At 41.2% G+C, this 23603-nt stretch overlaps 2 protein-coding genes across 5 annotated transcripts; one reads left to right on the plus strand and one right to left on the minus strand.

Moving 5' to 3' along the window:
* Positions 1-9073: 9073 nt before the first annotated feature.
* Positions 9074-20257, plus strand: rabl6b (RAB, member RAS oncogene family-like 6b). Of its 4 annotated transcripts, XM_027010612.2 has the most exons (18): positions 9074-9201; positions 9731-9796; positions 9898-10208; positions 10799-10933; positions 11806-11853; positions 12317-12346; positions 13022-13074; positions 13225-13316; positions 13465-13605; positions 13737-13842; positions 14395-14498; positions 15176-15579; positions 16538-16700; positions 16896-17105; positions 17368-17689; positions 17903-18086; positions 18251-18309; positions 18708-18908. In XM_027010612.2, exons 3-18 carry the CDS (start codon positions 10076-10078, stop codon positions 18906-18908), a joined length of 2385 nt encoding a protein of 794 aa, XP_026866413.2. In that variant the 5' UTR covers positions 9074-9201; positions 9731-9796; positions 9898-10075. The 4 variants fall into 4 exon arrangements, with proteins under 4 accessions (XP_026866413.2, XP_026866412.2, XP_026866414.2 ...); XM_027010611.2 differs by having other exon boundaries at positions 9731-10208; positions 18708-20257; XM_027010613.2 differs by having other exon boundaries at positions 9731-10208; positions 12317-12340.
* Positions 20258-20489: 232 nt separating this feature from the next.
* si:ch211-102c2.4 (uncharacterized protein LOC568178 homolog) lies at positions 20490-23559 on the minus strand. Its single transcript, XM_035529704.1, has 5 exons — positions 23453-23559; positions 21618-21908; positions 21364-21453; positions 21163-21182; positions 20490-21006 (listed from the first exon to the last, which is right to left on the minus strand). Exons 1-5 carry the CDS (start codon positions 23490-23492, stop codon positions 20968-20970), a joined length of 480 nt encoding a protein of 159 aa, XP_035385597.1. The 5' UTR covers positions 23493-23559; the 3' UTR covers positions 20490-20967.
* Positions 23560-23603: the final 44 nt, after the last annotated feature.

Here is a 23603-nt window from a genome sequence, read left to right on the forward strand (position 1 = left end):
AAAATCTGCCATTTCACAAAATGATGTGGACATGTTTCCCATTGTGCCCAGTGTAAATTACGACTGTGTAGTTACGTTGTTGTGTATAAGTGTGGGCAATTAGAGGTTGTTCAGCTACTTTATTTACTCTCATTCTGGGTTTTTTTTTAAATATTTTTTTAGATTAGAGACACACTATCTTCTAGATATAGTTGCTTTTAGTCTTAGATTTAATAGTATTGGCTTAGTAGATTTGTATTGTTTCTGTTGAATTCATTTAATTAGATCACACGCTGTGTATAACTTTTCAGTAATACGCCCACTCAGAATCACTTGTTGTTGTTGTTTTTGCATGTTTCTTTGAAAGGTTATTACACTAGTATTGGCTGCTGTGATGTGGCAGTAGTGCTGTTATGGTGATCAGAGGTGAAGCACCCTAAAAGCCTGCACCCCTGGTGGTAGGACCTCCTAGATGGACCCCAATGCAGATGAGGCTGAGTAAGGAAGGTGAAATGAGAAAAGATGCAAAACATGAAAGGAAATCGAGTAGCAGGGAGAAGGTTTGAACCGAAGGAGTGGAGGACTAAGGGCAGACGGCTCTACCCACTACACTACTGTGAAAGGGAGGTTTGAACCGAATGAGTGGAGGACTAAGGGCAGACGGCTCTACCCACTACACTACTGTGAAAGGGAGAAGGTTTGAACCGAATGAGTGGAGGACTAAGGGTAGACGGCTCTACCCACTACACTACTGTGAAAGGGAGGTTTGAACCGAATGAGTGGAGGACTAAGGGCAGACGGCTCTACCCACTACACTACTGTGAAAGGGAGAAGGTTTGAACCGAATGAGTGGAGGACTAAGGGTAGACGGCTCTACCCACTACACTACTGTGAAAGGGAGAAGGTTTGAACCGAAGGAGTGGAGGACTAAGGGCAGACGGCTCTACCCACTACACTACTGTGAAAGGGAGAAGGTTTGAACCGAAGGAGTGGAGGACTAAGGGCAGACGGCTCTACCCACTACACTACTGTGAAAGGGAGAAGGTTTGAACCGAAGGAGTGGAGGACTAAGGGCAGACGGCTCTACCCACTACACTACTGTGAAAGGGAGAAGGTTTGAACCGAAGGAGTGGAGGACTAAGGGCAGACGGCTCTACCCACTACACTACTGTGAAAGGGAGAAGGTTTGAACCGAATGAGTGGAGGACTAAGGGTAGACGACTCTACCCACTACACTACTGTGAAAGGGAGAAGGACTTGGTGAGTGCTTGATGGAGATGTAGAGTCAGAGGGCAGGAAGGGAGCTGGGAGCTCACACAAACTGATGGGATGGATTTATAGGTGAGCAAACTCCCAGAAACTTCTAACTAAAAAAAACCCCACAACTGGTTCAAAGCACCTCTAGACTTGCCAGGTCCAGGGACTGAACACCCACCAGACTCTAGCCATAACTCAGTGGTTGGGAGAGGAGACACAACTGGGGCTAAGACAAACGACTAAAAGAAAGTAGAAACCTCGCCAGAAGAAACAACTTTAGACAAACGCAAGGGATGACGGTCCCTCATAGAACAGGTGAGAAAGACAAACGGAGAATCTCGTACTTGAGAATAACGATTAACGATTAGACAGAGTGGCGTTTGAGAAACTGTTATATAGGGTGGGGCCACCTGAACGAGATCAGGCTAACGAGCAACGATTAGATCCCAGCTCGTTGCTTCTCTCTTGTGGCAGCACGCTGGCGTTGCCAGCCACCCGTAACATGTTGCAATTTAAACTGTATGCCTTATGTATTACATATGCTCCTCAGTGATTTTAATCCCGTCTGAATCTGAAATGACAAGTCATTTTTTTTACGGACTGCGCGTTCTTCCTGCGTCTTTTACCTACTATAAAACGATCGGCAAACGTACCAGGTTATTTTAATCTCGTCCGAATTGCCACATGTCAGTAACTATTCCGCCATGTCTTAAAAAGAGTTTTTAGCGCTAATAGATAAACACCCATGTTGTTCAGCAATTACAGATGTCAGTGAAAAGTAATTGTCATGGTTGGCCACTCCTAGTGTCCCTGTCTTTGTGGTCTCCGTGTCGCATGTCATTGGTTCATTTACCCAATTCTCGTTCCAGTTCTTGTTTTGGTTTTTACCTTCTCATTTGTATCACCTGTGCATTGCTAGTCCTCATTACCCTGTGTATTTAACACCCCCCCCCCCCCCCCCTCTCTCTCTCTCTCTCTCTGAGTGTTATTCATTGGTTCCTGAACTCCCTGTGTTTTACCTAGTTCTGGATGACCCCTTAGTATTTGGTTGCTTTCAGGATTGTTTCTCTCTGGCTCTGATTTTTGGATTTACCTGCTTAAACTATTGACTTATTTGCACGCGTCTGGCCCTTCTTGCATGCACAAAATTAAAAAAAAAATTGAATATTAAGAAAATATTAAGGAAAAAAATGTGAGTAAGTGTAGAGTATGACTTGTATTTGCACATTATGAATCAGCATTCACATCTGAACACCTGCAATTCTGCTCTATATGTCAGTATACGCTCTTTGAAGTGATTTCATAAAGGTGTCACCTCAAGCCATAATGGCCCAGATATAAATATCTCATGCATAGTATCATTTTAAAACATTCTGTGTAACGATGCCGAAGAGGACAGCTGCAAAAATGAGCTGCTTCTGGTGCTTGTACGCTGGAGGCATCAAGGATGATTATCAATTTACATACAAATAAGGAGCAAAAATCCAAGAGAGATGGAGTTACGAAAATCAAAAGAAGCAGAAGTGGAATCTAAGAAAATGGAGGATCTGGCGGGAAAAAGAACGTATAGTGGATTTGGAAAGAAGCTGAAGAACGCAAAGCAAACCAGATGTCACCAAAGAGAGGAAGAGACTGATGTTCAAGACCTGCCAACAGCTCCTCAATCTGCCAGCTTTCAGAATGCTTCTAGAGAGTCACAGGAGAACTGAAGAACTCCGTTACAAGAGAACTTTGGTACCACTGGCGAGATGGAGGAAGCTATAATGGATGAGACTGAGACAGAGAGCACCCATCGTCTGAGTGAGCAAATTAATATATGGTAACACCATATTTTAGGGTCACTTGGGATCATTTAAGACCTTGTTCCTTTAAAGTTTTATTTTGTAGTTCAGTAAAGTCCAAATTAGACACTTCTACACGATTTGCATCTTCTTGGCCATATCAGAACATAATTGAACATCTGTTGTGTATATAAAATCTCTCATAATTTCATTTTCCATTATAAAGCACAATAAACATGTCATTACTTTGCTGTAAAAATGATTGACTATAGATTAATAACCTAAATTCATAGAAATCTAATTAAGGTTTAATTAGCATGTTATTTTAATAGGTTCTAGGTAGCATTCTGGTGTTTATTGCTTTAAGTGTTAAAAATTCACTAATACTTATGGTAATTTGCTAATTGTTTAATAATAATAATAATAATAATAATTCCCTAAACTGGCAATGCTATTATCACTATGCCCATGCAAATTTATCAGTGGCCTATTTGGTTGTAAAAAGATTGAAATAAATAAATAAATTATATATAATATATATATATATATATAAACATCCATTTAATATCAATTTGTGACAAAATGATACTGTAACACAGCAGAACTATTTATATTTCTCTATGTACCCCTGTTTTCTTTTTACTCAGTTTGGACAGAGCACTCTCAACCATTTCATTGCGAGTTATACTGTGTATGACTATGTATGTGACAAATAAACCAAACTTGAACTAGAACTGTAACACAGCAGACCTTTTTCTACTACAAGATTGCACATCTACTATTGCCACATTCATCCTAAAATATAAAATCTTTAGTCATGTTTTGTTGAAAATCTTATTCTTTCTGGAGAAGAAACTCTGAATATAATGGTGAGTGCTGAATCTGAGACTTCGAGTTTGTTTTTTTTAAATTCATTTTTAGCAAACCAGGTGATTGATGTCATGGAAGTTCAGGCTGAAGCCATCACAGAGCTAATGCAGGTTGACCTGACAGACATGTTGGCCATCAGTGACCAGCTTCTGAATGAGTAATGGAAATTACTCACTAGATCACAGATTGGCCATAAAATTGCTGATGATTGAGTCATTTACCATGACTCAATTTCATCTTACCATCACATATCTTTATTGTAATATACATATTTCTAACATCTGATGTTTCACTGGCAGCAAATGAAGCTTTATCAGGAAATATTACTTAATATTACTCTACAGAAGTGAAAAGAACAACTGTTGTTAAAAATGAGTTAATGTGATGAATCACTGTGGTTGTGATCTAAATTAATAGCATCTAAAACAAAAAATCTGTTTATATTTATTAATGTTTCACTTGGAAGACACCTGTTCAAGATAATGAGTGCAGAAGCTCAGTTGGAAGCCATGGATGAGCTTGTGTACACTCACCTGGACGAGACCGAGGTCAATACCAACACACTTCTGCATGAGTGAAAAAATAAATATCAGATCTCATGGTACTAACACACCTGTACATCTTGTTAGGACCTTTTCTGCGCTCCAGGCCATAACAGGAAATGTGAGGAAAAGGGCTTGACAATTGAGTAGTGGAAATTAAATCAGACCGCAACAGACCAAAATTGTTCGGTGCTAGCCGGATGTATTGCACAAGACCGTGATATATACAAGAGACAGTGTGACAGGAGTGACACTAACTAAACCTACACAGACAAAAGACGCACACAAAACTACACTTATGCCCTAAGTGGAAAACACAGATCAATCCCACACCCCAAACCAAATGGCAGTCACTCCCTGCTTACCAGTGGACATGCAACAAAAAGGGACAAAGTGGAATATGTGCAAATATACAACTGCAAACTAACTATTAGTGCAAAGACAAAAGAAAAGTGAAAACAGGAAGCAAAAAGGTCATACAGCAGGTCAACTATGATGAACTATCACACACACACACGTCTCCTAACCAATCTCGCTGTTTCCTCTCCAGCCCCTCCCCCTGATCCGCCATTCTCTCCCGGGGGCGGACGGAGTCCTGTCTCGTGACTGGCTGCAAACATGAAGCGGCGAGATATGGAACTGGACCTGGAAGGGAAAACAACCAGACTCCACACACACACACACACACACACACACACACACACACAGGCCTGGTCTCCGCACCTGTTAAGGCTAGTGATGAAGTCTCTGATGTCATCAGGCAGGATTACCCTGTGCTCACCCATGTCTCGATGGTTACCCAGCACGCACACGGGCATGTGAGTTGGCACCCTGGGCAGCTCCCGCAAAACATAGTTGTAAGTTATTATAAAATGATGAGTGATGAGTCTGAGACCTTTTAAGGAGCTTTTTCACATTCAGTCAGGGACAGTATGATATACAATCATATAATCATAACTGTATATCTGTTGAAATAACCCTGTACATAGTTATGATGTTAGTTCATGTTATAGTAGGAAATGACATCAACATAACTACTAATATGCCTTAATTATTTAACAGCAAATCAGGTGTTTATGGATGTTGAAGTTCGAGGCTGAAGCCATTAAATATCTAACGCCTAATGACATAGATAATATGCATATAGCTATCAACCAGCCTCTGGGCGAATACTGAAAATAAGTGCTAATAAATATCAAAATAGGAATTTATGACAATTTAGCATCTCATGAACGCATTGTCACTCCAGTCATATAAGCACCATAGTTGGAATGAAATTTATAAACATACATCAGCCTGTGAATGGGAAGGAGAAATATATAGAGAAAAAGAAAAATACCCAAAGAGGGACATTGGGTAAAAGGTGAAAAATCAACTATAGAAAGAGAGATCCAGTTTATCAGGAGAATGAAGGTAAAAGTAAGTATTATTTAAAAGCACCAGGAAAACCACATTATTCACTGGGTCACAATAAGGCAAACTTCTGGGTGAGTACCACAATAGACCATGATAACATTGACACACAAATGTGGAATGCTGAATGTGGAAAAATTAAATAATGTTTATGGATAAGAGAAATTATGAGAATGAGCTAGATGGAAACAAACTATTTCTTCATACAAAAGTAGGAAATGAGATCTCATATTTTTTTCTAAATTCTGTCCCATAGTTGAAAAGAATTAAATAAACTAATCCTCACCTATAAACAGAGCTGAAACACAAAAAGAAAAGAGAAATACCATGAAGGAAACACAGGATGGGCCTCTAGCGCCAAAGAAATGGAATGCAGCATCGGAGAGACGATATGGAGCTTCGGAGAAGAGGAATTGGTCTCCAAAGAAGAGGTCTGCTGCTCCAAAGACAGGACACTAGTTCCATTAAAGAGCACTGCAGCTCCACAAAGGAGGACAGCGGAGCCGGAGAGGAGAACCGTTGCACCGGAAGTGAAGACAGCAGCGTTCTTCCTTTTCCTTCCGGAGAGGAAGGATCTGGATAGGAGACTACACTGATGGAAAAGAAGGACTAGGAGATGACGTGACATGCCAGCATAAACAACAGGAAAAATGTAACTAATAAAAAAAACAGCTGCATCTTTATCTTTATCTGCTCCACACCACACTGACCCACCTGGACAAAGGGAGGGGTAATTATGTTAAAATGCTGTTTGTCGACTACAGTTCAGCATTTAACACTATCATCCCCTCCCTACTCACTGCTAAGTTGGAGGATCTAGGACTGCATACATCCCTGGGCGACTGGATCTCCAACTTCCTAACAGACAGACCACAATCAGTACGGGTGTGCAATTGTGTCTCATCCACCCTCACCCTCAGCACTGGAGCTCCTCAAGAGTTGTGTCCTAAGCCCCCTGCTCTACTCACTGTACACCTATGACTGCCTAGCCACTTCCAGCTCCACCATCATTGTCAAGTTTACTGACGATACCGTCGTCATGGGCCTGATCTCGGACAATGATGAGAGGGCCTACCTGGAGGAGATTAAACACCTGGAAAACTGGTGCCAGGAAAATAATCTCCTCCTAAACATCAGCAAGACAAAGGAGCTGATTGTGGACTGCAGACAGAAGCAGCAGCGGCACTACCAACCTGTGAGGTTCAGTGCAACCACGGTGGAGAGAGTAAATAGTTTCAGGTACCTTGGAGATCACATCTCGCAGGACCTGTCCTGGTCCCGCCATACCAACTCCCTGGCAAAGAAGGCTCGTCAGCATCTTTACCACCTCAGACGCCTAAGAGACTTCAGACTGCCCTCCAAGGTACTGCGGAACTTCTACACCTGCACTATCGAAAGCATCCTCATGGGGAACATCACAGTCTGGTTTGGGAACAGCACCAAACAGGACAGACAAGCACTCCAAAGGGTAGTGCATTCAGCAGAGCGCATCACTCATACGGAACTTCCTGACCTGCAGACCATCTATTACAATCGGTGCCAGACAAAGGCCAGGAAGATTGTGAAGGACCCCACCCATCCCAACAATAGGCTCTTCTCTCTGTTGAGGTCAGGGAAGTGCTTTCGCTCCCTGAAGACCAAGACAGAGAGACTGAAGAGGAGCTTCTTCCCACAGGCCATTCGGGCCCTGAATCAGGGAAACTGATAAACTGTGGGGAGCACCACCACCATGTGACCGTAAATCTGTACATTTGTAAGCTGGAACTGTACATTGTGTACATACACATATATCCAGATATCCACATATACATTGTACATTGTGTATATATACATATTATACATATATTGTACATAGTTATATATATATATATATATATATATATATATATATATATATATATATATATAAAGATAGATAGATAGATAGATAGATAGATAGATAGATAGATAGATAGATAGATATAGATTTCCTTATGTACCCCTGTTCTTTTCCCTCAGTTTGGACAGATCACTCTCAAACCATTTTACTGCGAGTTATACCGTGTATGACTATGTACGTGACAAATAAACCAAACTTGAAATTGTTCATTAGTAATTAATTTTGTTTGCTAATACAACTTTATGCCATTTCATTGAATTATCTGTTGAGCAGCTGCAAGAGTATTAATTATTGCCTGCAATTCATACAAAAAGAAAACAACTAGCTGGATAGTGAGGAAAAACAGTCTGTTTGTGTTCCACAAAATGATCCGCAAAACTTCTCTTGGTTTCTCTGACGTAAAGCCGGGTAAGGTGTGGGTGATGACAATTGATCCATTTATGCTAGTTATTTGATTGGTTGTGTTAATAAATTTACATGTAGCACATCCAGAGCAGTTGCAGACTACAGTACCACAGTTATTATCTGAATGGTCATTTATTTCACATGTCTTTGATGTTTCTGTTGTAGGATATTATTAGAGGATCTGTAAAAAGGGATTCAGTCTGCATTACCCTGGAGGATTTTGAAGATTTATAGTATAATATTTAAGTATAGTATTAAAGAGTTTAAATACAATAGCCACGGTTTTTATTTGTAGGATGATGAGTGAACACCAAAGGAATTCTTGTCGTCTAAAAAGTAGATTATTTATAGATCGGCGCATCTGTTCTCTGAACAGGTAAAACATGAGCAGAGACATCATCTGTGACTTCCTTAAGAAATCCAGTTATTCACACAATATTCACAGATTTCCTTTTTTTTCTGGAGAAAGTCTTCATTCTCACTGTAAATGTGCTTAAGATGTTAGTAAGGGATGGAGTTTCTGTAGGCCTTGTATTGTCAATAGGAATGGGAGTCTGTTGGTTTATAAGGGATAGTGGCATTTAAACCAGAATGTTCAGAGTTATACTGAATAGGATATTCTATACTCCATGTATATTATTACAGTGATGGGTGGAACTTTGAAGAAATAAACAATTGGAGCTCTTCAAATGTGCATATAGCAGTATCAAAAATGCCATCAGTGTATCTCAGAAATACTAAGTGTACAGGTCCAGTATATTGTTAAAAATGTTTCTCAACAAAGTGATTTGCACAGGGTGGTCCCATGTTAGTATACTAACTATAAACGAAATATTTCGCCACTAGGAATTTTAATATTTGATAAAGCTTACTACTTTTTTGAAATGGCCATCGACGTGTTTACACCCGCCGCGTACCTAGTGGTTTCGTGATTCACACTTCTTTTGCGCCTAAGACTACAGGAATTTGCATGGTGAGGTGTCCGTAATGTATCCTACGCTGTGGATGTGGCTGGCTGTTTGTTAAGGGAAAATCTAATACGATGTGCTTACAATGAATGAACTATGATCTCAAAGTAAGTACAACATTACTCTATAGACAGATGTATAGCTAACAAAAATAGACTTTGCATAACGTTAGCTAATCAACCGAGCCAACTAGCCTTAGCTAGCTATCTCGCTTGCTAGGATGGCTAGCGAGATAGCTAGCTAACTAGCTAATTACAGTGCGTTATTGGATAAACGTTCGATTCTGGAGAAGTTAAATAATTTTGTCTGTACAAAACCTCCTATTTATCTTAATCCAATATATATAAAAATATTGATTTCATTACTAATAATAGTTTATTTGCAAGAAACTGGAAGAAAGAACAGTTCGAATTTGTATTAACGTTAGGAGTAGACACTCTTAATTGTAGCCTACTGCAGCAGTGCAGTGGTGTATTTACCTGGCAGGGGAGTCTGTTATCAACTTCGTACGTCATTTCAGGTTTTCTGCAAAAAATACCCATGTAATGTTTAATTGAAAAAGAGTTCAAGAGACCGGTTATGATACTGAGCAGGAAGTGTCATCCTCCAAGTAACCAGATTGTGTTGTCTTTACAGGTCTGTGTAACTGCCTGCTTTGTCTTCATAGCTTTTCTCATCTGAGGTCGATGAAGTTTGGACACGGTGTGAAAAACACTAATTTGGTGTCTGGACAGGTTATGTCACCCCTTAATTTAAAAAGATAAAGATAAGCTCTTTGTTGAGTTCTGTTTCTTTTGATTTAGGAAACAGATGTTACCATGGCACTTGCACAAAGAAATGCTTAATCAGCATATCCTGATGACTATAAGTCTGTATATGGCTCCTCTAAGGCTGTAAAAGCCAGTTTGGGGTGAAGTCGACCCTTTCCTTGAGTGTCAAACCTCTGTTGGAGAAACTTCAGTTTAACAACCTCCTGTGAAGATGTTTTCTGCTCTGAAAAAGCTGGTTGGCTCAGAGCCACTTGTCCAGCAAAAGGAGAAGAACATTCCTGCAGGTCTCCAGTCCATGAACCAGAGCCTGCAGAGACGATTTGCCAAAGGGGTGCAATACAACAGTAAGTCGCACTGTTGTCAGGACACACTCAGGCATGAGGCTTTTGTGATAATCTAAGATAGGACACCATTTCAGTTTTGAAAATTATGTATGGAATAGTTTTCCTAGTACAGACCAGCATCTAGATGCCATAGAGTGAAAATGATTTTGTGTGGGTAATCCCCTTCCACAGACTAGCTTAACCTGTGGCCATAGAAAAAAACAAAAACTGGGCCATGATGTTCTCATTGAAATTTTATTACTGGTACTCATGTTTCACCGGTTTGGGTTTTCCCTCGTACATCCAAGCAAGTGAAACACAAAATCAAATTACATTCTCAATGAGTACAGAAGTGCAAGTAGAGTTGTTACAGGAGCCATTGTTTATGAATGTCCTAGAAGTGTTCAATATGACACACTTAACTGCACACACTTGTTCCATAGACTCTCCACACACACACTGTGGACATACTATAATGTGTTCAGACAACCATTTCATTTTTTCTGAATGCACCCAAACCACCAAACGATTGACTTTTCATTAAGGACACAGTAAGTCTGTTTTCCATGCTCCTTAAACCTCATGTATTGTTGATTGTGTGTTTGGTGTAGTGAAGATTGTGATCCGTGGGGACAGGAACACGGGGAAGAGCACGTTATGGCAGCGGCTTCAGGGGGGGAAATTCCAGGAAGAGTACATCCCCACACAGGAGATCCAAGTCACCAGCATCCACTGGAACTACAAGAGTAAGAAGTTGCCTTTTAAATCAGCGATCGCAAGACCTCACACTTGGATTTTTATTGTCCTTGCTCTCACTTTCTTTCCCATCGCCTATCGCCGTGACTGTTGATGCAATGTGATCATACCGTTTATATCAGACCTACGTAATTATTATCAATGAACTTGTGGTCAGTCAACAAGCACAGTTTATCTGTTTCAGATTAGAATATGTCATGTTTTTGTGTCTCCTTTTGCATAATTGTTCAATCATTTGATGGAATAGGTGCACTGCAAGGTAAATAAGCTCTTTGTAGGCCAGGTCTACACCTTATTAGCTAGCCTGTTAGACTAGAATAGATCAGTAACTTTTAAATATCTCATTTTACAGATTCTGCTTGAAAGTCAAAGTCCTGCTCTTGTGGGGTCTTTATACATATAGTATATTCTATGTTTAGTTGCAAAACAGCTTTCCATTTTATGTGCCTTTGTGGTACAGTTTTGTCACCTGCAAATCATGTGACATGGCCTTCAGTAACCACGTATGTATTCTAAGAATTGCTATCCTTCTTTGAATAAGACATAGTTAATTTTATTTGTTTTCAACCTATTGCTTAAAAAAATAATTTATTTGCCAAGGCATGTCGCAAGCCCCCTGGCAAAGGCCCAATTACAGTCCAATCTGCATTATCAGTATTATAAAAGCTTTAACCCGCTGTTGTCAAAGTGATGTAACCAAACATCATTTTTCTCAATTATAGATGTTAAATGCGACTGTCATCATAATTTAAAACAACAATTGTGCATTCCTGTTTAAAAAGAAAGAAATGGGAAAACGAGGCTTTTTTTGTTGTTTTTGGAATTGGAATCAGGATTTCTCATTCCTTTACTGTCTCCACAGCTACAGATGACGTGGTGAAGGTGGAAGTGTGGGATGTGGTGGATAAAGGTGAGTCTCACACCATCTGCATTTGTGTTTGTCCTGCACTTAAGCCATTATTAAAGTCCCAGTCCGAGTGTTTTGGCATTTTTGCCATAGACTGACTGAATTAGTTCCTTATTAGTCCAGTATTGACATTTATTGTTTGTATATTCTGCCTGTTCTAGTTTTGCAATCTTTTAAGAATAGGCATGTTTATTAATGTATGTATAGTAGTCAGACATTTGGTCTGTCGTCTGACCACAGTAATGGTAGATGAGTGTGTAAAAGCTAGCTTACCTACCTCATGCTGTCATACAACTCCATCCATTCAAATGCATGATTAAAGCATGGTCTTGTTTCACTTTGGTGCCTCATCCCACATACAGACTGACTGGCTGCCCTCCCCCAAACATACATGCGTGCGCACACTCACACACACCTCATGTGTATTAATGTTGTTTCTCTTGCTCTGCTTCCACTGTGCGACCAGGCCAAAAAATCCCTCTTCCTGAAGGTATAGGTGAGAAACTCTACTCCATAGAGTCTGTAGGCATTAGGTTGTGGTTTGGCCTTTGTGTCTAATGGGTATGAATGCCTTTGTGCTGTGTGGTGTAATCTAAGTGCAAACATAGCCAGCAATGTTCTCGGTGACTTCAGATGGATTCAGGTCTTGGTCATATTTGCCTGACAGCTAGAGCCTAATATCTCACCTCAGGTCTCTGACAGTGTGCAATATGTTGAAACACACCAACGATATTGCACTCTGCACAGGCTCCTATTAATCGGACTAACGTTACACAGTGTCCTGCCTGAAACTCACAGTTTTCACGTTTATTGACTGACACATATATAGAAAATATCCAATACAGTCCCTCCAAAACCAGTGTTCCTGCTGCTCAGGTAAGATTTTCCTGTGATGGTTGTGAGTAGGGATTGGTGTGACTGCAGACTGCATGCTGCTCATTCTCGTCGTCATTTGCTGTGTGTAAACCTCAGTACTGTTATGCATTTCCAACAAGCAGCTGCCTGCACAGACTTCACTTTAATTTATTTTTTTTTGTTGTTGTTGTTTTCATGTGAAATGCAGAGCAGGACCGCTGGTGCTGTCTTGCACTGCTGTCTGAAACCACTCTCCCTTGCTCCTTCCACCTCTTTGTTGATTGTAACGGATTTTGGTTTTTTATTCTTTCCCCAGGCAAGAGTAAAAAGTGGAGTGAAACCCTGAAGCTGGAGAATGAACCCCAAGAGGTGAGGCTGCTTGCCACAAACATGCCCCAAACCTGCTCCCGAGATCAGCCTCTAGCTGCTTAATTAAAGTTTAATGGGTTTAAGTGGTATTTAAGATTTAATGTGACCTAAATTTATTTTATTTGGTTTTTCATGTGTGGAATTTTGCAGTCTGAGAATGAGATGGCCTTGGATGCCGAGTTTTTGGACGTGTATAAGAACTGCAATGGCGTCATCATGATGTTCGACATTACAAAGCAATGGTAGAATACCTCAGCCCTGTATAGATCCATATGTGTTTTGCAAGTAACATACACGCACCAAAAAACATGGGAGGGGGTGTGTGTGTGTGTGTGTGTGTGTGTGTGTGTGTGTGTTGTGTGGGGTTTTTGGGGGGGGGGGGGGGGGCAGGACTTACAACTATGTTTTGCGGGAGCTGCCCAGGGTTCCAACTCACATGCCCGTGTGCGTGCTGGGTAACCATCGAGACATGGGTGAGCACAGGGTAATCCTGCCTGATGACATCAGAGACTTCATCACTAGCCTTAACAGGTGCGGAGACCACGCCTGTGTGCCTATCGATGCTCATACTTAAAAGTGTTTCCTATTGTCACCAGGTACTGTCCTCCACAAAGGTGATTAAAGTCTCCACTTCTTGTCAAATTTTCTCCTGCCCTAAACAGGCCGCCGGGCTCTTCCTACATACACTACGCCGAATCGTCCATGAAAAATGGCTTCGGCCTGAAATATTTGCACCGATTTTTCAACATTCCTTTCTTGCAGCTTCAGGTGAGTGCAACCACACTCTAGGAGTGACTAGGTAATAACTGGGCAATGTCACTACAGGGAGATGGCAGGATATGCATAAAGTCTTTCTTTCTTATTGACTCCTTAGAATGTTTCTGTGAAACTGAGAAGCGGGTATTTAGACAGTTCAGCATAGACAGGGTTCACTGTCATGTAACCCCCGTGTAAGGTTTCATGAAGGTATGCTGTTTGAACTCTCTTGAATGTCAAGCAGCAATTAGATCGGGGGTGTTGGACTCCAGTCATGGAGGGTGGTCCACGGTTTAATGTTCCTGTTACTTTTACTCATCAGCTAATTACAAAGATCTGCACTGGCTGAGCAGACCTTCATGAGCCTGAGTTTGACACCACTGAATTAGATCACTAACAGAGCTCCCTCTCTCTGGTTCACGTCATTACATAATGTACTGTTTTACCTAATACTGTTTCACCTGGTGTAGATAGTCCACCGCAGAGTGGCTTGCTTATGGGATTGTAGGGCTGGCATAATTGGCTGGTTTTTAATGTGGCCGTTATTCATGGTGACTTGCGCAGAGAGAGACGCTGTTACGCCAGTTGGAGACTAATCAGCTGGACATCGATGCCACTCTGGAGGAGCTCACAGTTCAGCAGGAGACCGAGGATCAGAACTATGAAATGTAAGCATATTCAGCCAGCCATATCTCTATTTCCAGGCCGGCAAGGCCACGACTGCTGTGTGTAGTGTTTCCGTGCTCAAGAAGCAGTCCTCTCCTTTCCCAGGCTTGCACAAAGACTCCCAACAGCCCTGACTCCACTAAGCTAATTATCAGGGATTTGATGGCCTGAGTCAGGTGGGTTAAAGCAGGTTAAATGCATAAAAAAAAAAGTGCACCGCTGGCACTGGGCTGGAGAATCGCTGCTTTGTACATGACTGAGGCGACTCTTAAAGGGCCTGGTGATTAGCAGACAAGTTCAGAGGGGCGTGCCACAACATGAGTAACTTGGGAGCCAGCAGCACTGCTCAAGCTGATCTACTTTACGCTGTCAACACTATCTGAGGGCCGGTAATTAGGCAGCTGCGCTTGTAGCACTGAGGCAAAGGGGTGAGTGGGGCAAAACTCAGCGGACTAGAAGGAATTAATTTATTATGAGATCATAATCTTGGTATTTAAAGTTGTCGTCGCATTAACTGTGCTCAGCACCGAAGCCTTAGAATTCCTCCTGGCCCTTATTTCCCTGGTCCTTTTTTAATTGAAGATTGTGATACAGTTCTTATTGATTTGTACCACAGTTCTTATAAAACTTGTCAGCAGCTTTTTTTCAGATAAAGAACATGTTCACAATGACTCTGCAGATTCCTGGAGATGATCGAGTCCCGCGCCAAAGGCTACACCTCGCCTGCCGCCGCCAACGGCCAGAGTCCTTCCTCAGGCTCCCAGTCTCCCGTGGTGGTGGCAGGCGGCAGTTCGACGGGCAGCTCCAGCCCTGGCACGCCCCAGCAGCCTGCCGTGGGAGTTTTGCAGAGTGCTCGTTCCCCCTCCTCCTCTCCGTCACCCCCTCCACCGCCCCTCCCGCAGGGCCAGATGCCCGTCGCCCCCGAAGCGCGCTCTCCGGAGAGGCCCGCCCCCTGCCTGCCCTCTGCTCCCCTTCCTGCCCCCGTGCCGGCCCCCTCTCCGGTTCAGCTGCCCCAGAAACGCAGCTTTATCTCCAGGCTGTTTGGCTCAACCCCTGCCCCGGAACACCCAGCAGCCGTACCGGGTGAGTACGGAGCAAACTCGCTGCAAGAGGGAAGCAGTGCAGCAGTCTAAGGAATATAACAACAGATGTTGGTACATGGTTGTGCATGCTTTTCTCCTGCACCGTGCCAGTTTTCCATTGTTCTCAGTTCTTATCTAGATATATACAGAAAAATGTTGTTTTTTGAGATTGCATAGACAAGTCTGAACATCACACAATAAATATAGCTTTGTGGTTTAGTAACTCATTGTTTTAATAGTGCATGTCTGATCTTGAGTTCTGTGTGAGATGTGTGAAATTGTTTCTTGATACTCCTGGTTTTTGGTAAAGGGGTCTTAAGACGTTTCAAGAGAGTTCAGAAGAGAGTTCAGATGTATATATGTGTGCGCACGCGCACATACGCTTGGATTGTGCTTCCTTTGGGCTAGATCCTTTAATACTTTAAAGAATGAGAAGGATTTTGTGCTCGTGAAAATCATGAGGTTTTTCCAGCTGTATATCACAAGATCCTTTCCCGTTATGCCTCTGTGGGTATTCCATCCCATCTCCCCGGCAACTCATGGGGAGAGAAAACATATACCTATTAATTTATAGCTTTTTATAAAGAATGACAGACCTGTAGAATAAATTTTGCAAAATTACAATTGCATTTCAAAATGACAAAATTGGGCATATAAGAAATGACATTGGAACCTCTGATAATGCAGTTTACTGTAGCCTTACAGACCATACACTATATTGACTGAAGATATACACAGTATTGTTTTACTTACTGCACCTGACCTTGGACAAGAATCTCAGAGCAATAGAAAATGTAAGTGCTGGTGTGAAGTCCAACCTCTCTATAGGATATCCTAAGCCATATGAACGGCTCTAGGGGTTTGAAATGTTAAGCTAAAAACATGTGTCCTATGCAGCCATTATTGTACTCCATGGTTTTGTGCATTTATTTGTTGTTGTTTGTTTATTCTCTGCGTAGAGGTGGAGTCAGTAGCCTCAGAAGCACCACGCACAGTTCAGAGTGTGGACGACTTTGAGCCTGACGGGGGACTGGATAAGAGTTTCCTAGAGGACCGTGTGCCCTCCAGCACAAAACACAGCATGGACACCCAGCTGCAGGCAGCCAATCTGGACAGCGACAGGTAGGACACACCGTGCGTTGACTTAACGCATCCAAATTAGGATTTCAAATGCACTATTTGGTTTTTTGGTTGTTTTTCTAGTTCTTTAAAGCAGCAGTCAGATTATGGTTATTTGTTTATTTTAGAATTATTCTAAACCTGTGTGCATGTTTGTGTGTGTGTGTGTCTGTCTGTCTCTCTCTCTCTCTCGGCCAGTGACGGTGAAGGGAAAGGGGGCAACCCCATGGTCGCAGGATTCCAAGATGATCTGGATCCTGACGATGCCGAGCAGAGCCGGTTGGAGACCAGAGCCTCTGACACTGGTAAACATCTGGACATCACATTATCCAGCGATGAGGGAGAAGAGATGGCCCCGCCTCCCATAGCTCAGGATGCGCCTCTGGAGCTTGTACCCAGCAAAAATCTGTAAGCTCATTTCAGCTTACAATTGTTTTATCGCCAATATTTTTTTTTCCTTCAGGAAAACGTATTTCTTTTCTAGTCGTAACAGAATCATCACAATAAGCCACTTTTCTAGACTTTTAAACTCTTTTTCAGATTTGTTCTAGATCTAAACAGAAGTTCCATGAAGAAGAACTTGTATATGTATACTTTAATACAGCACTTATTCATTGTCTAGGAAACCGTATTCTTAAAGGTCCATTTTTAAATGGTCCTTCTTCTGCAGGGCTGATCTGAATTCATTAACACTAGTGGAGACACCCAAATGCCTGGAAGCTGCACCTTCACTCCAGCCGAAGGTGACTGACAGCAGACGGGCTGAGTCAGCTGTCCTCACTCCGGCCCCTGGCCAGCCCACACAGATGTCTGCAGAGGCCAGGGGATCAGTGGGGCGAGCGGCCCAGCACGGCAGGAGGAAAGTGGGGGTAGTTCAGGGCGACTCCTCTGACACAGACCCCGAGGGCCCGGTTGCTCAGCAGATGCTGTCCTTTGTCATGGACGACCCCGATTTCGAGAGCGAGGAGGAGCATGTGCAGAAGGTTAACAAGGTATGATGACGACACCCATGGCGGCTCTTTTATTTTGAGCGTCTTGGGTATAATCTTTTTTTTTTCAGGAAAAGTTTTGAGAATTTGGGGTATTTCGAAATGTTGAGCGTGTGTTTAATGACACGCTGTCTTCATTCTGCTGTAACTCAGTGGGTCTGGTGTCCTGTTCTGGGGATTTACTGAATTCTTGCATGCCATCTTCTGTTCCCGAAGGAGGCCTTTCCTGTCAGGGCCAACCTCTCTGACCTTTCGGATGATGACCTCGTCCCTGTCAAGACCACGGACCCTCTGAAGCCGTCTTTGCGCTCCTTCAAGGTCACGGACGACGGCGACCTCTTCGGCCTGGGCATCGAAGAGAAGACGGCCAAGAGCAAAGAGAGCAGTGAGGAGCCAGATGGCAAGTCCACAGTGCAGCGCTCAGACTTCCACCCCCACTCCTCAGCGTGCAGGCCCTCACATACTCTCACTGATGCTGAGGTCACCGATGAGTGCAGTCAGATCTGGTGTGAATTTACCCACGTTTCATGAGCTGGAAAGTGAGCTAGCTCTGTCTCTTTGCAGAGAAAGAAAGCAGGCATGGAGCGAAGGAAAAGAAGAAAAAGAAAAAGAAGACTAAAGAGGTAAAATAAGTGAAACCTTTCTGTGCACTTGTTCAGAATCAGAACGTGCTTCTGTGATCTCTGGTTTGGTTATTAGTACAGTCATTTTCCTGTTTTAAGGCCTCAGACTACTATGTGCAGTAGGTTCTAGTATCTTTATTGTCTATCCCTTGGCAATGCATGTGGAGGGAATTTGTTGTTGTTGTTTTTGTTGTTGTTTGTATCAGTACCAGTCAGTAATGGGTTTCTCTTGTTTTATGTTTTGTACTCAATGCAGTTGTACCATAGTATAACAGTAAAGGCTAGTGGTTATAGCACCTATGACCAGAGTCAATCTAACAATCAAATTCTAAGTGAAAGGGTCCCATCCCCACGTTCTGCCCTGCTGTGTATAAGGAGCATCATTAACTCTCCTCCAGGATGAAGAGAAAAGTAGCAAAAAGAAGCACAAACACAAGAAAAAGGAGCGAGAGGAGGTGACGGGAGCTGCTGAGGAGAAGGAGAAGAAGAAGAAAAAGTCCCGGAGCAAGAAGGCAGGGGAGCTGGACGACCTGGAGGCCTTCCTGGCCGGAGGGGAAGGGTCTGTCCCCAGGGAGGAGGGAGACTACGAGGAGCTTTAGAGGACTACGCGGGATCAGAAGGCCACGCAGTGTGTATCTGTGCTCTTCGCCTCAGCATGCCCCTGGCAAACAAAGGCGTTTCATAGCAGCGCAGTACTCGGCTTGTAATGATTGTGTGTGTGATTGTGTGTGTGTGTGTGAGAGAGAGGGAGACAGAGAGAGACAGAGAATATTATTGTTGGAAACACAGGAAATGTTAGTTCGCTTCACTTTTACACCACAGAGGGCAGATTTTTCCCAGCACTCCAACTGCAATAAGTGAAGATACTGACCACTGCTGCGTCCTGCATGGAACAACTTCCTGAAATTGACCGGCTACCTGCCTGCTGGATTATCTACCTTATCCTCTCAACCCCTACTCCCCCACCCTTTTTTTTTTTTAACATTTTGCTTCATTTATGTCATCTTTTCATAGTCACTCCCAAAACAAACCACAGTTCTTTGCTCTAAAGTGCATTGATGTATAAACTGTCCTTATGTAAAGAGCGTGTTTCTTCAAACCTTGGTGCATGACTCCAGGTTATTTTCTGTACATTTCATTTTGGTGTATTGCGTAGGTAAAATGCTGTATACCACCTGTGTAAACATATTGGTTCCTTGAGTGGCTTATTTTGGGATGTAACGCTTAATACGTCCTGCAGGTTATAAATTAGGTCTTTGTAAATTACGTTGTATTTCTTGTTCAGAAATGACTCCAAGCTTCAGTCAGAAAATCTTTTTTTGAGTTATAACTGAGTTGGCCTGTGTTTCTCTGTTGCTTGCTCATGTACATTTAACATAGGTTAGTAAAATATATCTAATATGGAAATCCAGGAGGTCCAGAGTAGTTCTCAGGTTGTTAGCTACCGCATATTCAAAAGAAACTTAAATAGCTCTTCAGTCTTTTGAGGATGCTATGAGACTGCATGCCCTGCACACGTAGTTACACGCACGCACACACACACACACACAGTTCTACTAGTTTTGAAGCACTACTGCACCTCCTGCCAACTACACAGGTCATAAAGAACCTCACCATGCAGCTGCGATTGAATGGGTTGCAATAGACGATAATCTTTGGTCGACTCCTTTCCTCACTCCCTTGTTAGCACAGTATAGCATCATTGTGAGTTTCACTTTTTCAGTTAGATGTTTAGCAGATTTGCTGCAAAATCTTTTATGTTTATTAGTAGTGTTTAATATTGGTATTATTGCTATTTTATTTACCTTTCACTTGAAACCAAACGTTAAGTGCAATGAACTCGTCTCTTCAACTGTAAATCTTTTTAAATCGTACTTTTAAAATTGTTTGCCACTTTTAGGTTATGTTGTGAATAGTGTGTATGACTGCTAAGAAAAAAATGTGCTACTCCATATTTGTATTGCAGTAACGAGCTCAGATTTAGAGTGCATTGCTGTATGCATCTCAAATTCAGTTCTGAGTTACTTAACAGCAATTAATGAACACAACCCACCCATGTAAAAGATAATGGCTTCAGCACTTTTAAAAGCAAAAGGTATTTTTTGTCTTGGAACACACACACTCCCCAACAACCATAAACTGTGAGAAATATAAAGGAAAAAAAAGAAATATAGCGAGGATTTTCCTCCAGATCGTCTGTGTTTTTCTTTATTATCCAGTATTGCTTGTGGTAAGTACAGTTACACAAGGTACTGAACAAAGATTTGCTGATCAAAGTCTAAACATAAAATAACAAAAGCGATATGATTAGACCATCTTACTAGATCTAGTCATACTCTTTCTAGAAAATACTTTCTCCACCAGATGGTGTAAGGTTGTACCAAAATTTTTATACAATACAATATTTTCTCCACTAGGTGGTGTAAACAATTTCATCTCACTGACAAATGTATGAGCAAATATTTATTCCTTTATATTTACCTAAAAAATACAATAATTTTTGTAGTCACTTATTGGCGCATTTTTTCCAGACAGATGAAGTTTAGTACTAGACTTTAAAAGTTTTTTTTTTTTTTTTTTTAAATGATTCTGTAGAAAATCCTGAGCTGATTTGTGCTTCATTGTCAGTTGTGCCTGCATATATTGAACAGTCTTCAGTCAGCCTTCCATGACCACACTTGCATATACTTTGTCAATCTAAAACATGCACAGATTAGGATTAATATTTTAAATCAAACACAAATGGTGATTAGGTAGATTTGAAAGAAGCTTATCGTAAACCTTAAGAATCATATCAATTTGTGATTGTTGACTGAGGAAAACTTGCCGAATGCACGACTTTCAGGAACTTACCTCTCCCTGTCTGTCTTTCCCTATAAAAGAAGGGGAATTGAATTGTTAGTTTCTGGTATGCATAGGTGTTTTCAGGAAGTATGGGCATGCCAACGCATGTCCACTTTTAACCCACGAGACGAAAAGGCACTGTAGCATCACTCCGTGAGCAGGCACACAAGCTTGCAGTATTCACCAAGTCATCAACAACCAAGTACTCACTGTTGGAATACACCGAAGTCCCCACCACTGCCGCAAACAGCAGGAAGAAGATCACCCAGCGAAGGACGTACCAGGCAAAAGCTGGCGGGGCTAAAAGGGAATCAAAACCACATCACCTGCTGGGACATCATTTCCGCTGACTGCTTAGTCTGTCTGACTGGCTCTAGGGCCTAATTACCCATGCATGTAAGAGCATTCTACGAAAGAAATTTAAAGCAAACCTAAAGAGAAGTACAAAGAGCTCATAGACTCACTGGTGTAGAGTTGGCCCTCAGCCAGCTTAACAATGTTGGTACCGTTCTTGAGTCCACACCAATACACCCCGTCACCATCTGACAATTTCGCCACGGAGATGCTGAAGGCGTTGCCGTCGTCCTGCACACGGATATTCCCATCTTCCAAGTTTCTTTCCTTGGCGGTGAAGGCGAAGCCGGTGCAGCAGTCGTGGTCTTTGGGGTCTCTCTTGCACCACACCCTGTAAAGGCTTTTATCCTTAGAACTGTATGGGCAAGTCAACGTTTGCTGGTAGTGAGATTCACACACACCTGTGGAAAAGGGTGTAGAGTAATGAGTTATGTAAAGCCTTCATATGGATGTTCGTCCATGAACAAGAAAATTAATTATTACTGCTCTTAAAGACATTTGGACAAATTTGCTTTTTTATTCATTTATATGCTTCTTTCTTGTGTAGTTTAGGAGCATGACTAATAGGGTCTCAAAATAAATTTTGAGACAAAGAAGAAAACCTGAAATTTGTTAGTAACTTTAATTTTCTTCTGTTTTTCTGTCTCTCTCTATGTAAAAGAACACCAATTTTTGCTGCTAAATTAGCAAATATTAGGAAATGATATTTTTTTTTTGTTATCTGTCTTTCTGTTAGACTATATTATAACCCTTTTTCATTTATTATTTATTTGATATAAGGAAATGTTACTGGGAAAAAATGAGTAATTATTTCTGAAGGACAAGATGTAGTGAATTAGATCGTGATGGTTTGTTTTCTTTTTCTTTGTTTGATATTTGTTTTTACAAAGTACAAAGACATTAACCATTTTTCACCCATTTAGCATAAACTTTTGTTAAAAAAAAAAATAAAAAAAAGTGCTGCAGTAAAGAGTCAAAACACCATAAATGTATTACTGTTCAGTTACTCTAATATATTCACTGTGTGCTACAATCAGCCTGAGTACTATCAGGCTGTTCAAGTATATCAAACCAAATATTTTAAAAGGTTGATATTTCCTGTTCTTAATGGTAGGAAAAGCTGAAGAAAGGCTGTTGTATTCATTTTTATTTTCAAGACCTTTCAAGAAATGTAGTTTCATTGGCTGCAATCTACAGTTTGAATATAGAATTTGACCATCATAATTTGTGTTTAATCTTTTCAAGTGTACATGAGTTACATGTGCAAAGAGCTCTTAAGTTTTCTAAATTAATCTTTTTTAAATAGGTTGCTATAGTTTTCTGTTACCCCGAGTTCAAATATTTCTAATAGAAATCCTTGTGCATGTTTAGATAACTCCCTAAAGCATTTACTGTATTAAAATATTTTTATTTTGAATTATTTTTATTCCAAGAATGGCATTTTAAATCTGATATATACTGATCTCCAAGAGTATTTTCAAGTATATTTGTTGTGGACAAACTAAACCTTATTCAGCTTTAAAAAAGTTTTAATTTTCCAGTTTTCATGCTTATTCCAAATGCTCATATGCATACTTGTATATACATACATATGATTCCAGGTGATAAAAGACCTCTGTCCAAAACCTCCTGTTTCTCTGGAAACCTTATGTACTTCACTACAATTTTGAATATCTGTACGTATGTAGGTGTGAATGTGTGTGTGTTTGTGTGTATTGTATATGTATATATACATACATACCGTGTTTATTAACATGTTTGGAGTAGCTCTATACATATTTGCTAAATAGAGAAAAACTGCTTCCCTTGTATTTTTACATAGTTCATGCACAACACACATAACACAACAGTTTTTTTTTTTTTTTTTTTCCCATTCACACAGACACTGAAGCATAATATAGGTATATGGTACATAATGTGTACCCTATAGAGATGCAGTCCTTACCTGTGGAAATTAACAGCAAAGTAGATGTTAATAGGAACATTATACTTGACTGAAGACTCACTGAACTGAATATACATCAGCTCCTATTTCTAGAACTAGTGAAGAAATATTAGGAAGTTATGATGACAGGAAGTACCAGCCACAGACGTTC

Source organism: Electrophorus electricus, chromosome 9 (assembly GCF_013358815.1).
Source record: "Electrophorus electricus isolate fEleEle1 chromosome 9, fEleEle1.pri, whole genome shotgun sequence".
NCBI lineage: Eukaryota > Metazoa > Chordata > Actinopteri > Gymnotiformes > Gymnotidae > Electrophorus > Electrophorus electricus.

Excerpts from the sequence above, each read along its gene's own strand:
- rabl6b (XM_027010611.2), top strand. The coding sequence starts at position 10,076 with ATGTTTTCTGCTCTGAAAAAGCTGGTTGGCTCAGAGCCACTTGTCCAG. Across the intron at positions 18,087-18,250 it reads GAGCAGTGAGGAGCCAGATG|AGAAAGAAAGCAGGCATGGA; the intron begins GCAAGTCCACAG and ends GTCTCTTTGCAG. Across the intron at positions 18,310-18,707 it reads AGAAAAAGAAGACTAAAGAG|GATGAAGAGAAAAGTAGCAA; the intron begins GTAAAATAAGTG and ends ACTCTCCTCCAG.
- si:ch211-102c2.4 (XM_035529704.1), bottom strand. The coding sequence starts at position 23,492 with ATGTTCCTATTAACATCTACTTTGCTGTTAATTTCCACAG. Across the intron at positions 21,454-21,617 it reads TGAGGGCCAACTCTACACCA|CCCCGCCAGCTTTTGCCTGG; the intron begins GTGAGTCTATGA and ends ATTCCCTTTTAG. Across the intron at positions 21,183-21,363 it reads GACTTCGGTGTATTCCAACA|GGAAAGACAGACAGGGAGAG; the intron begins GTGAGTACTTGG and ends CTTCTTTTATAG.